Source organism: Coregonus lavaretus, assembly GCF_964263955.1.
Source record: "Coregonus lavaretus genome assembly, contig: HAP1_SCAFFOLD_4398, whole genome shotgun sequence".
Taxonomy (NCBI): Eukaryota; Metazoa; Chordata; class Actinopteri; order Salmoniformes; family Salmonidae; genus Coregonus; species Coregonus lavaretus.
The window spans coordinates 15,001-29,090 of NW_028166966.1; the positions used below are offsets into that span (position 1 = coordinate 15,001).

The window sequence follows — 14,090 nt, forward strand, 5'->3', positions numbered from 1 at the left end:
ATGAGGATGTTGGCTAAAGAGGATCTGATTGAATAAAGCTCTAAAACTCTCCCTTCTTAATGAAAAAGCAGTCCAGTGAAAAGTCAGCCCAGACCACCCACTTCACCACTGCTTTGATCACCTCCCATCAGGTCGGAGATAACGGACAATGAAATGTGGCACTGTGCGCTTCGGGAGGAGTTTCATCCCTGGGGCTTTCACTATAATAAACAACTGTATGAAGCTTCCCTCTATGGGCAGGTGGTGGTACTATTTATGTCTGACTTGCTAGTTTCTTGCTGCGTTTTCTATTTGTTTTATGTATTCATGTGTGAATTGTGCTAAAATATTCCTCTTGTAGAACAATTAAAGTGATTCTGATTCTGATATCTCTACCCAAACCCCAGCTCCAAAACCACACTCCAGGTTGTCTAGCTCTGCTCCAGATGAGTATAATCTACCCTTGTCATCACAACCCTTCTCTCTGACCACAACCACTCTACTAGGTCTGGTTATTACCCGACACTTGAATGGTTCAGTTCCTTAACCTCTGTTCAACACAGACACTCAAGTCAAGACAACATCACTGCTATTTTGACTTAGTCCTCAACAGTTTTCAGTACGTGTGTGACCGATGCACTGGAAGTATTGTCGATTAAGCATTCTTCGGAGTAGCTGATGTTAGCAATTAATTGTGGACTAAAGGCTGAAGTAGCATCATGTCATTAGGTCCTTGAAGCCTCAGGGAACTATAATGACTGGACGCTCCTGTAAGACTGGAGATATCCCAAGTCGACTGTGTATGCACCTTATTCCCTATATAGTCCACACCCCTATGGGCCCTAGTCAAAAGTAGTGCAATATAAAGGGAATAATAGGGTGCTATTTGGGACGCATCCTATATTTGTGTATATGTAACATAGTGGGGTAAAGCACACACACACACCCCAGGAATATTCCCACACACTAGCTAATGCCCAATATAATGAGGCCATTGATTTCATGCACTCCTTTCATGTATCCATTATCAATATTTGATGATCGGTGTGGTCTGGGAAGACAGAGCTGCCAATGGGGATAGGGGGGTAGGGGGCAGGTAAGAGGGGTGATGATGGGGTGCAGTAATGACCCCCCATGTGCAGAGGGAGGAGCCTCATTATGAATAATTAATATGTACTCTCCCAGTCAGAGAGACGGGGCTCGTCATGGGGCATTATATGTCACGCCAGCTGTCAATCAATTGACATCCATTAATGTACGACTCCCACCCGGGTCGGCAGTCTCTAGGGGGAAGATGAGGGATGGAGATGCAGCACAGAGAGCAAACAGTAGGGTTCCTAGTAGTCATGAGCAGGGGATGCTGTATTAGTACCATATTTGGGCATAGATTGCATTTGACACCATATTAGATCATCCCATACAGCCCTGACAACGACTACCGGGTTGTTGTCAGGGCAGGGCAAGGTCAATCTACCAATGTTGGGTTACTGATCAGTGATGTAATACCATACCCTCAGCATAGACCTAGAATTACATAATGGTCACAATTCTACCCTATGGCCCAAAGCCAAATCAGATAAAGCTCTGCTATGGTCTATTGATAAAGGACATCCAATAACACAGAAATACAGCAGAGCCCTGGGCCCGTATTCATAAAGCATCTCAGAATTAGAGTGCTGATCTAGGATCAGGTCCCCACTGTCCATGTAATCGTATTTGTTTATTACTGAAAAAGCCCAAACTATCCCAGATCAGCACTGCTCCTCACCTCTCCCTTCTTGACGGTCATGGACTGGCGTCTGGGCGTGGTCTCCTCGTTGATGCTGGACAGGAAGTTCTGGGAGATGCGGAGGGCGTCCTGGAGCAGGGGGTGGTCCGGGTGGCTGGAGGGCGTGTGCTTCAGCAGGTCCTACAGGCACACACACATACACAGAGTTACTGTGTGTTACAGTATTGGGATTGGCAATAAAAACAGAGACTGTCTTTAAACATCCTGAGGTGTGAGGTTCAAAACAAAAGGCTGCCTTATACTTACATGCAGTACCAGGGTGCTACGGGTCACTCTGTCCACTGGTTTGTACAGGAGAGCTTTGGGAGAGAAAGGAGAGACAGCCCCTCCAACTAGGTCAGAGCCTTGTCTATTTTTCTGTGGCAGTGATTTAGTCTGCGTCCCAAATGGTAGCTTATTCCCTATATAGTGCACTACTTTTGACCAGAGTAGTCAGAAGTATTGGACTATACAGTATAGGGTGCCATTTCAGACAGAAGCTACATGCTCAGTAATACTGTTGGCTACTTACTCTCCAGAGAGTTCTTGGCTGACTGATCCTTCAAGTCCTTGGTGCTCCTCACCTTGAGGTTCTGTAGGGACACAGAATGAGTGAACAGTGGACAACATTACACAGAGGAAAACCTGAAGCTGATAAACATACAACCAATGTGGTGCTGGCAAATGATAATAATAGCCTGGCCCCTTGGCTTGATGTAGTGCTTCATGTCTTAGAGTCTGTCCCAAATTGCACAGTATTCCCTATATACAGTACATGTAGTGCACTACTTTTGGTCAGAGCCCTGTGGCCCTGGTCAAAAGTAGTACACTATAAATGGAATAGGGTGCCATTTCGGACGTAGAGAGCCCAGCAGCAATGAGACAGACACACTCACCTCAGACTAACTCCTAATGCAACTCATCCTGCACCCAATAAGCCATCATCAGCATTGTTTCCACCGTCACATTCAGATGGCAGAGAGACATGCATCATTACATATCCCATTAAGAACACTGAATGATTGATTCTCTGCCTCAAATCCAAGCACCATCCTTAAAGGGATACTTCAGGATTTTGGCAATGAGGCCCTTTATCTCCTTCCCCAGAGTCAGATGAACTTGTGGATAAAGCAGATACCATAGGCGCTAATGCTACTTAGCATTGGCTCGCGAAACAACCTTTAATTTCCTTCATACTGGACACGGAGACATAAAAATGGTATCCATGAGTTCATCTGACTCTGGGGAAGTAGATAAAGGGCCTCATTGCCAAAATCCCAAAGTATCCCTTTAATGTTCACCGTTGGCTTTGGCAGAAGATTTTACATACCAGCGATCGTGACTACACAGACTTCAGTCCAAAATATTTCTCCAAAATAAGCCCTTAAAAAAACTGCTAATCAAAAGAACTTAGTGAAATTGAGATTTGATTATTTAACACATTCACACCTGTAGCCTGAAAAGCAATGAAGCGTTTCACCAAGTGTAACCCCAGCTTCGTACATCATCGTCTAAACTGTTTCTCCTTGCGCTGGCATTATGCTTCTCTGTTCAAGTAATTACACTTCCTATCTGAGAGAGACGTTCTTCCACTAGCATGGCTGGGCCTTCAGGCTACTATAAAGCTCTGTTTTGGGGATACATTAATATATTAGCCTGTCATGGTTCATCTGCAGCTCAGCTGGTAGAGCACGGCGCTACCAGCTGGCGCTTGTAACGCCAAGGTAGTGGGTTCGATCCCCGGGACCACCCATACACCCAAAAAAAAAAATGTATGCACGCATGACTGTAAGTCGCTTTGGATAAAAGCGTCTGCTAAATGGCATATTATTTCTTATTATTAGGTAAGATGGAGGGCATTTCCCTACTCCAGGGTTTCTAACACTGGCCGCCGGGGGCAACCAGAAACCAACCAAAAACCCAAGAAAATATTACCCACCACCACACCCCCACCCTCTGCATTGGTTCCACATCACTGCAGAACACACAGATCGCAGACACACAGGCAGGCAGGCAGGCAAAACAGTACAATAATAATACAAGTCAAGTGTGTTTAATGGCAATCAGAGGCGTCATGCCCATAGAGGGCACAATGTCACATGCCCCCTCAGATTTGATTTGATTTTAGCTGCCGGTGATGGGCAGGACTCGCAGGAGGTATATTTGTAAAATAATTTGTTCAAGCTATGTAGCCTACTGATTCCTGGTTGATGAATAAATAAAATGAAAATGTTTTGTTGTTTCTCTGTAGTACTAGCCACGTAGCAATTTTATGAAGTTGGCTTTAGCAAGCCAGCTAGATAGGTTCCCAATCTCCCAACTAGCTACCAAGCCATTTCAGGTTAGAGTAGCTTATCTAACTATCTTAGCTGGCATGCCTGCTGGCAAGGTTGCTAGACTTTAGAAAAGCAAGCAATTACTAAATGTACTGAATAAGACTCACATTCCTTTCCATCTTTTACCCAGATTTTAGCAGAGATGCAGAGAATCATATTTAGGGTGCAGTTGTACTAAAAGGCATAAAAGTTATTCAAGAATCAATGTGCATCATTAATCAAAATGACAATTGAACAGGTAACGTGGTATGCTTAGATAACCTATGCAGAAAAATAGACATGACTATGATTATGACTCTAGATTGCAGGAAAATGCTGTTTCAGGTGTTTGAAAAATGCTAAATTCTCCACCGTCCATCTATCTATCCACACATACTTCATGCTCCCTCTAAAATAATGGGTTCATGATGCCCCTGATGGCAATGATTGTGAAATTGTGTGGGTGGTGGCGGTGAAGGGGTTTGTGGGTAAAACACATAGCCTAAAGCTGTTGAGTTTGATACCCCACTGTCCTCTTTACACGAGTAGATGTGAAATGTTCTCCCAACGATTTTCCCTGTGTGCTTAATGGCCCACTTTCACAGTCTCCAACCGTCCTCTCTGTCTGTCTCTCTACGCAGTGTGGCAGAGTGACCTGGGGCTGGGCCACAAAGCCGCTTCGTAAGAGCTGGAGAAAGTGCTACGTTCCTCTCAGGAGGAGAGCGCTTGAAGAGAAGTAGAAAATCTATTTTCAAACTGTCACTTTGAGGATGTGGGAGGCTGAGTGTGATCGTATAATGTTAGTGGAGGGATGTTTCTTCCTTCCCACCCATATCCCATCACCCCATTTCCAAAACAAGAGGTGTACCCCCCTAGCCCCCATTGTCAAGATGAAAGGACAAAACCCATCCAGACCAGTAGTCATTACCTCCTCCCTCCCATACCTCCCCCTCTCCTCTCCTCACTCCCTCCCTCCCCCTCCCTCCTATACCTCTTGTCTCCTCTCCTCTCCCTCTCCCTCTCGCTACCTCCCTCCCTCCTTCCCTCACCTCCCTGTCTCCTCTCCTACCATACCTCCCCGTCTCCTCTCCTCTCCTCTCCTCCCTCCCTCCCACCCACCCTCCCCGTCCCCTCCCTCCTATACTTCCCCATCTCCTCCCCTCCCTCCCTCCCCATCTCCCTCCCATACCTCCCCATCTACCTCCGTGCCGGTTTCCATTACCTCAGAGATTTCAGCGAATTGCGTGTTGGCCTGGCAGCACTTCTCCGCCGTTTCCACGGCAACCTCGTAGTTGTCCACAAAGGCCCGGTAAACTCCCAGCTGGCTGGCCTGTCGAACGGACGGGGAGGGTGCGAGAGAGGACAAAATACAAAAGTCACATTAAAACACAGTTACCACATTCCATAGCCCATATTTACCAAAGTAGGCCTTCTGTTTGCATTGCTGTTTTGGGGGAAAGAAGGACATGTTGGCATAATCACAACATGAGAAATGACAGCTACAACCCAACAACAGAGTTCACCATAATGAGTGGAGAAAAAACAAGTGTTTTGGACACAGTTCGACAGACGGGGCAATGTCATCATCGCCACAGGATGGCCGTGGCACTGTCCCGGCCTACGGCTGTTGCCATGGTAGTGGCGGAGTGGAGGTCTACGCTGGGGTGAGTAATGAGCGTCCGGGGTAACAGTTGCTGTAAAAACACATTTGAAAATCTCATTCAGCCGTCTCCTTGAAACCCTGCCCGCCAGTAACACTATCCATCTCCTTAGCACTCAACTGCCCAATCCATTCTCCTGAATACAAGCCTGACAGCAGTGGATGAAGAGGGGGGTAGAGTGTGTGATGGTGAGAGAGGGGGCAACTGAGGCAAACGCAGAGATGTTTCACACACACAACACACGCACGCATGAACGAACGAACACACGCCCGCACGAACACACACACAGCGCCAAGGTAGCTTAGTGTACCCCTGGAGAACAGCCTACAAGAACCCTGTGCACAGGACACAATATGCTTCTCTAATTCACCTTAGCTCAGGTCCATCTGCACCTGCTCATGAATATTTCCAGTGCATTGTATGTAGATGACAGATAGCGGGCTGCCAGTGGCTGCCAAATCCTGTTCCTGAAAACCTTCTCCTCTCTCTACTTTCTAGCATCACCTATGAGCTCATCCCGCTCCCACACATTATCATCCTGGTGTGACCCCTGACCTTTACAGCATTTCCTGTCCCCTGGTGTCACGCTGAGACAATCGATTTTGGCCCGCAGCGAAAGAAACCCACGTTTTTCCAGGAGCTGCTAGAAGTCGAGGCGTTAAGCAATTTTCACCCACCAGGCAATCCTATCTCCACTGCGTCTGAGTCCTGCCCCGGGCCAGACTAAATCTGCACCACAGTGGACAGGAATTCAGAGCGTGACAATCCCACTATGGGCGGGGAGGAGCCGGAATGGCAGTAATAGAGCTGCAGACAAGGAGCAGTTGGAGCCGTTCGGCACACACAGTTGCTGGCTGGATGTATGGTGACGTTGGACGATGAGAGTAACCGCATGGTCGAGCACAGACTGGGAGGAAGAAGTCATCAACAGCACAAGAATGTACTCATAGCAAGTATGTCGTGTATATTTATTTTTATTTATTTATTTTTTGTCATTTAGCAGACGCTCTTATCCAGAGCGACTTACAGGAGCAATTAGGGTTAAGTGCCTTGCTCAAGGGCACATAGACAGATTTTTCACCTAGTCGGCTCGGGGATTAGAACCAGCGACCTTTCGGTTACTGGCACAATGCTCTTAACCACTAAGCTACCTGCCTATACTTTGTGTGTAAAGATGCTATTACTCTTGAAATTCACCATTCATATGCACCTATCCTAGACAAAGAACATGGCAGTCTCCATGGTGTATTCATAGACCTATATGAGAAACAGCAGACAGTGACTGTACGATTAGAGGAAAACAGTACAGTGTATTATTTAGCACCATTTTGGGGCTTTAAAGGAGTGTGAGAACACCTCTCTCTTGACACCCGCTCTCATAACCTGTCATTAACCACACGCCTGCTTTCCCTTTTTTCAGTTTTTTTCTTCCCTTCTTTCTGGTAGAGATGTGCTGTTACTTTTCCTCCGGTTGCCTGTCTGCTACACAGAGACTTCAGAGACTTCACAGACAGGGGGAGACAGCTCTATCAGAGAGACTCAGCCTAAATCTGCTGGCTGCTCCCCTCATCCACTCTCCTCCCTCCTCTCCTCTCTTCTCATCCCTCTCTCGCTCCCCTCCTCCACCCTAAATGGCTGTCATGTAGGGAGACTTTTCCTGCTGTGTCGGCATCTTCTGCCCCTGACGTCTGGCGAGAGGAATTGGGGGAAATATGTATTTTGGTATGAGGGAGAGAAAGAGATTGATAGAGAGAGAGAGAGAGAGAGAGAGAGAGAGAGAGAGAGAGAGAGAGAGAGAGAGAGAGAGAGAAAGAAAGACAGACAGACATAAAGAAAGAGTTCGAGAGAGGAAGAACTAACGGACTGCTCCTCTATTGTAGCCTACAACCCGCAAATCCAAATTGCTCCTCTTTCAAAGCTTGTCTGCTGGGAGACACAAAACGCAGCCATTGATGCCACTGCTTCCCACATAGCAGACACAGACAAGAGAAAGATGGAGGAGAAAAAACGAACAATGAATAAATAAAATGCGGAAAAGGATTCCGACGTGTGCCGCCCTGACAGTATAACAGACAAATTAAATAGTCATTCTTCAGGCCTCCGGGGAGAGCGGCTTTGTGAAGTTAATAGGAGGGAAAGAAATCCCCCATCGCTCAGTGTATGGAACTATTTATAGGCTGCTTCATAGAGACACAAAGCACACAGTGTAGCATTAGTCTCAGCTCCCTGGGTAGAAAAGACAGCATTGTGACACTCTCCTTCTTCATGTGCACTGTCCTCTTACACACAGTACTCATGACAGGCTAGACTCAAGCTCTACTTCTGCAGTGACTGCATGAGCATTAGGGGGATAAACAAGTGGTTCATTCGGGGTTAATTGACACGTTGTGAACATGATGAAATGGGCCCAGTCAGTACGGGTTTGGCTCTGGCCTCCGTGGCAGAAGCTCTCGGGTCAGGAGGAGAGGGGGGAGCAGGTCTATTCCATCTGTCCCTAAAATAAGTTGCACCTCATGATGTTGATCAACGTGATTTGATTTAGCTTTTTTATCATACATTTTGATCAGCTCTGACATTTGAAGGCTTCCATTCAGAGTACGGATGCTGCTGTGAGCTGTGACACGGAGCCACAAAGAAACACAGGCAGACTGTGTAATGCATAAGGGTCCTGTGTCATTCTGAATGAGGCTCATGATGTCATGTTGCCGTGCAGCCAGGTCCAGGGAGGGAGTCCTCTGTCATCCAGAGTCAGGCGCCAGGCTCCTACGGACACAGGGCAGGGGCACACCCCAGGGATCTGGCTTATGACCTCACCTGTTTCTGGAAGAGGTCCCCTACGCGCTGGTGGTGGCTCCACTGCTGCACCCGGGGGAGCAGGCCATCGTAGAACTCCTTGTGGACCTCGTAGAGCTCAGGCACTTTGAAGAAGATGGTCTCAATCTGGGGGATGGTCAGCACCGGCTGGGACGTGGTGGCTGCTGCCTTCAGAGGCTTCATAGGCTGAGATAACAGGAGAGAGAGAGAGAGAGAGAGAGAGAGAGAGAGAGAGAGAGAGAGAGAGAGAGAGAGAGAGAGAGAGAGAGAGAGTTTGTACTGTGTGTGTACGTGTATGTGATACATAGTGCATTCATGGCAAGTCCTGTGTGTATGTTCCAGCCTCTCACCAGTAGCAGTGCCTCCAGGTGGCTGAGGTAGGTCTCCTCGCTGGCTAGGATCCCAGACAGAACCCACTTCCTCATCTCCAGGCCTTTCTCTAGGTCCAACTCTGTCTGCAACAAACACATTGGAAACAACAATGAAAAAAGGGCACACACAAGTACTGTACAGACAATGCAAACAAAGCATGACCTTTAGTTTGAGTCTGAATGACAACAAGGTAGTGGGTAGAAAGAGGAGATATACAGTGCCTTCAGAAAGTATTCATACCCCTTGATTATTCCCAAAAAAATTGTGTTACAGCCTGAATTCAAAATGTATTAAAAAATAATAATAATCTCACCCATCTACACACAATACCCCATAACGACAAAGTGAAAACATGTTTTTAGAAATGTTTGCAAATTTATTGAAAATGAAATACAGAAATATCTAATTTACAAAAGTTAGAATCACATTTGGCAGTGATTACAGTCTTTCTGGGTAAGTCTCTAAGAGCATTGCACACCTGGATTATACAATATTTGCCCATTATTATTTTCATAATTCTTCGAGCTCTGTCAAATTGGTTGTTGATCATTGCTAAAAAACATTTCCAAGTCTTGCCATAGATTTTCAAGCAGATTTAAGTCAGAACTGTAACTCGGCCACTCAGGAACATTCACTGTCTTCTTGGTAAGCAACTCCAGTGTAGATTTGGCCTTGTGTTTTAGGTTATTGTGCTGCTGAAAGGTGAATTAATCTCTCAGTGTCTGGTGGAAAGCAGACTGAACCAGGTTTTCCTCTAGGATTTTGCCTGTGCTTAGCTCCATATGGAGAGTTGTACTCAGTAATGTGTTGTATTGGATTTGACCCAAACATAACACTTTGTATTTAGGACAAAAAGTTAATTGCTATGTCACATTTTTTGCAGTATTACTTTAGTGCCTTGTTGCAAACAGGATGCATGTTTTGGAATATTTGTATTATGTACAGGCTTCCTTCTTTTCACTCTGTCAATTAGGTTAGTATTGTGGAGTAACTACAATGTTGTTGATCCATCCTCAGTTTTCTCCTATCACAGCCATTAAACTCTGTTTTAAAGTCACCATTGGCATCATAGTGAAATCCCTGAGCGGTTTGCTTCCTCTCCAGCAACTGAGTTAGGAAGGACGCCTGTATCTTTGTAGTGACTGGGTGTATTGATACACCATCCAAAGTGTAATTAATAACTTCACCATGCTCAAAGGAATATTCAGTGTCTGCCAACAGTGTCTGCCCTTCTTTGCAAGGCATTGTAAAACCTCCCTGGTCTTTGTGGTTGAATCTGTATTTGAAATTCACTGCTTGACTGAGGGACCGTACAGATTGTATGTGTGGGGTACAGAGATGAGGTAGTCATTCAAAAATCATGTTAAACCCTATTATTGCACACAGAGTGAGTCCATGCAACTTATTATGGGATTTGTTAAGCACATTTTTACTCCTGAACGTATTTAGGCTTGCCATAAACAAAGTGGTTGAATACTTACTGACTCAAGACATTTCAGCTTTAAAAAATGTATTAATTTGTAAACATTTTGAAGAACATAATTCCACTTTGACATTGTAGGGTATATTTTATTTATTCAGGCTGTAACACAACAAAATGTGGAAAAGGTAATGGGGTGTGATTACTTTCTGAAGGCACTGTTGTTAATAAATGCTGGGGTCTTAAATACAGGTAGCCTAGTAGTTAAGAGCATTGGGCCAGTAACCGAAAGGTCGCTGGTTTGAATCCCCGAGCCGACTAGGTGAAAAATCTGTCGATGTGCCCTTGAGCAAGGCACTTAACCCTAATTGCTCCTATAAGTCGCTCTGGATAAGAGCGTCTGCTAAATGACTAAAATGTAAATGACCACAGCTTTGTTTTTAAAGAAGCCATTGTTCTCGCATTCTTCCAGGACATCCAAACCTCACTAGATAGTAACAACATGCGGCCTATGAAAAATCTTTGGGCCGTCTTGCCTAACTCTGGCAGTCAGTAGTTCCCATGGGATATAGGTTGGTCTCTTAAAATGGCCTAGGCAGAGGACAGGCATGGCAGGAGGCGTAGCTAACCCTCAGGCTACAGGACAGAGGAAAGGAGGAGAGGAGAGACAGAGAGCAGGGGAGAGTAGAGCAGGCCATGGCTGGGCCAGGTAGGCAGGCCCTTTCCTGGTTCTGGGATATCCAACCCATACGTCTGGTTCACTAAACTGAACTAAAGCTATCTGTATCCAGCTATTTCAGAGCACAACCTGGGGCTCCTTGGAAAAAGAGATACTGAGAGTGGAGGGAGGGAGAGGTAAGCTACAATAGAGAGGGATCTGACTACTCCAGTAATAGGAGTCTATGAGGAGAATGTACTTTAGTCTCAGACAGGATGAGGGCAAAACACAATGCTCCCTCAGGTATGGGACTTTTCTGTGTGTGTGTGTGTGTGTGTGTGTGTGTGTGTGAGAGAGAGAGAGTGAGTGAGTGAGAAATTATTTATTTACAAATGCCATAGGATAAATAACATGTCCCCACATGCAGAAATGCAGGCTGAAATTAATTACAGAATGAGAGCATATTCTGTGTGTGTGTGTGTGTTTTTAATGGGGGGTAAATGAGCCTAACACTCCTGTTTCCATGGCCACTGTACAGGTAGTGGAAGCAGCAGATGTCAGTAAGAGTCTCAGCGGAACTACAGGGGTCCCGACTCACTGATGGAATCCATTACCCAGAGGTCTGTGCTGTGGACTCCATTACCCATATGTCTGTGCTGTGCTTGGCTCTGCTTCTTGGTTCTTATACAACAAGCCATTTCTGTTAGAAGAGAAGATAATAATGAAGCCTTTTAAGTGACAACAGTGTGTACGCTTTGGATCAGCTACATGCCTGACAGATGTATGACCACCTATTTCACCTGAAGAAGATCAATAGATTGAACGTTGAATCTAATATTTTTCTGATGTTCATTTCATCTTTATCGAACCCTGTAGGCTAGACAGGGCAAAAGCCTGAGGGACACTGCTCGATAACAGAAACGATCAGATAAAAGTGAATGAAGAGAAAATGAATGTGAAACCTATAATGGGCCCAGCCAGCCAACGTTTCCATTGTGGAGGTGAGTTAGTGTTTATTCATTCATTGCTCAGGCCCAGACTCTCCTCCTCAGGGGGCCCATCGCATCTCCAGACTATCATATTTTATTCATCGCCGTAGCAACAACTAATGAGCCCCTCTCAGAATTCTGATGCGTAGAGACAGAGGGAGTCTGGTCCTGGGCCTATAACTCAGCTGATCACTCCAACAACAGCAGCCACTCCCTTACTGTAGGTAAACACCTGAGCGTGTGTGTGTGTGTGTGTGTGTGTGTGTGTGTGTGTGTGTGTGTACGTGTGTGCCTGCATAAAAAAAAGGGAAGCGTGTGTGTGCATGCATGCATAGTAAAAAAAATCAATATGGGAAGACCCACCCAAAGTCCGTGTTGTCCTTGACTTCATTTATCATTCACTAAATACATGCTAAATACCACAACTAGCAGTGTTGCTAATAGGGTGGATTCATGATCACTACTGATTTGTTTAAGTAGGTCTAAGTCTAATTGCTCACTGGAAATACACCATAATATATACTAAGGACGGACATCATTGCATTTTGGAGACAATTACTGAAAAACAACTCAGCGTGTACAAATCTGTCTATGTGTGGTGCCGCTGTGTGGATTGTTTTATGAGTGTAATACGTTTACATGGAACTCTCTCTCTGCTAGCTATGCTAACGCTACAGTAGAAGGTTTACTCAGGGAGTGTGCCTCTAAATACAGGAGTTTGCTCAGCAAATGTCACTCAATCCCTGCTATACCAAATCCATCACGCTTTGTGGACAGTGAGTGTGTGTGTGTGTACGTGCGTGTGTGTGCCTGTGTATGCTTATTAAAACCGCCCAGGGACTCATCATCTATTGGCAGATTCAACCATCAATCAATTTGACAAGCGCTCTGTCTGCCACTGAGGCGAGACTGGGGTGGGTCACAGGCCTTACTTTATGACCACTGATGCGATTACTTCCTCCAGGAGAGAGAGAGAAAGACTGCAGTACAGTGCGATTAGCACAACACATACTAATATAGCACCAGGCTAACGCAATCAGTGAGGTGTACACACACACACCTATCGTAAGGTAATCACATCACAAAAACTGCAATATAATGTCACTGAGGTAATATGGCTAATTGATTAAGATAATCATCTATTATACTATAGATCTATTGGAGGGGGAGGGTGTGTGTGTGTGTGTGTGTGTGTGAGGGCGGTCTCTTCATGGTAACCTTTGAGGAGAAAGAGGCCTCAGAGATAAGTGTCTATGTCTCTTCATGGCTCAGGCCGTGAGGGAGGGCCAGAGAGAGATAGAATAGAGTAGGAGAGAAATCCCTGTTTGACATGAGGAGCTTCCTGGGGTGATTGGGAGGTTACCTTTGTGGCATAGACTCAAAAGGGGGGTTAATTAATTGAGGGGGGGGGGGCACTCACCGACTTGGAGGACTCAAGGGATCCGGAGGAGAGGGTGTCTCGGCTGCTGCGGCTCTTGGAGCTGAGGTGTGGCGAGGAGGAGGGCGAGTCGTCGATGTAGGGCAGGAGGTCATGGTGGTGCCTCTGCTCCTCCTCACGGTCCGCATCGTAGCCGTAAGTGGGAGGGGTCCCCGTGAATGGACCATCTGTGATTGAGTACAGATAAAGCATTTGTGATCATGTTGCTGAGCATAAGGTTAATTATCCTAGTATAGATATTTCTGTTTCTAGTATAAATGCCTTCAAGGCCAGGAGGCTGAGTACAGTGGAGAGTTCTGGGAAGTGTGTGTGTAATGCTGAGGGGGGGGAGCATCCGTGTCAGAATGTCAGAGACCTTTTGGTCAACCCCCCCCCCACACATACATACCCCCCACGAGAGCTGGCCATGGTTCATGTGTGCTGACTCAGACAGGATGGCTGTTTTACTCTCTCTCGCTCTGAAGTTTACACCACACAATAAGCATTCTGTCTGCATTTTCATGAGCTCAACCTCCCCCACTGGAAATGACAGCCATGGACTCTGAGTGGATGGTGGGGGGCCAAACAACAGACTGAATTTGAAAATAACAATAAATTCATACCATGATTACATTGAAACACGATCACATAGGTCTCTTTTTGTATTCGTGGGAAAACTTGTGAACAGATTTCCTAA

General features: G+C 45.8%; 1 protein-coding gene across 1 annotated transcript in view; it reads right to left on the minus strand.

Moving 5' to 3' along the window:
- LOC311114058 (breakpoint cluster region protein-like) overlaps positions 1–13,606 on the minus strand; it is a gene marked incomplete at both ends in the record, with an annotated part of 24,607 nt that extends 11,001 nt beyond the window's left edge. The window contains 7 exons of the mRNA XM_084189331.1: positions 1,748–1,888; positions 2,015–2,067; positions 2,280–2,340; positions 5,285–5,392; positions 8,538–8,723; positions 8,888–8,992; positions 13,397–13,606. Coding sequence (XP_084045457.1) covers positions 1,748–1,888; positions 2,015–2,067; positions 2,280–2,340; positions 5,285–5,392; positions 8,538–8,723; positions 8,888–8,992; positions 13,397–13,606 — 864 coding nt within the window. The remainder of the gene's footprint in view (positions 1–1,747; positions 1,889–2,014; positions 2,068–2,279; positions 2,341–5,284; positions 5,393–8,537; positions 8,724–8,887; positions 8,993–13,396) is intronic.
- Between the last annotated feature and the right edge of the window lie 484 nt (positions 13,607–14,090).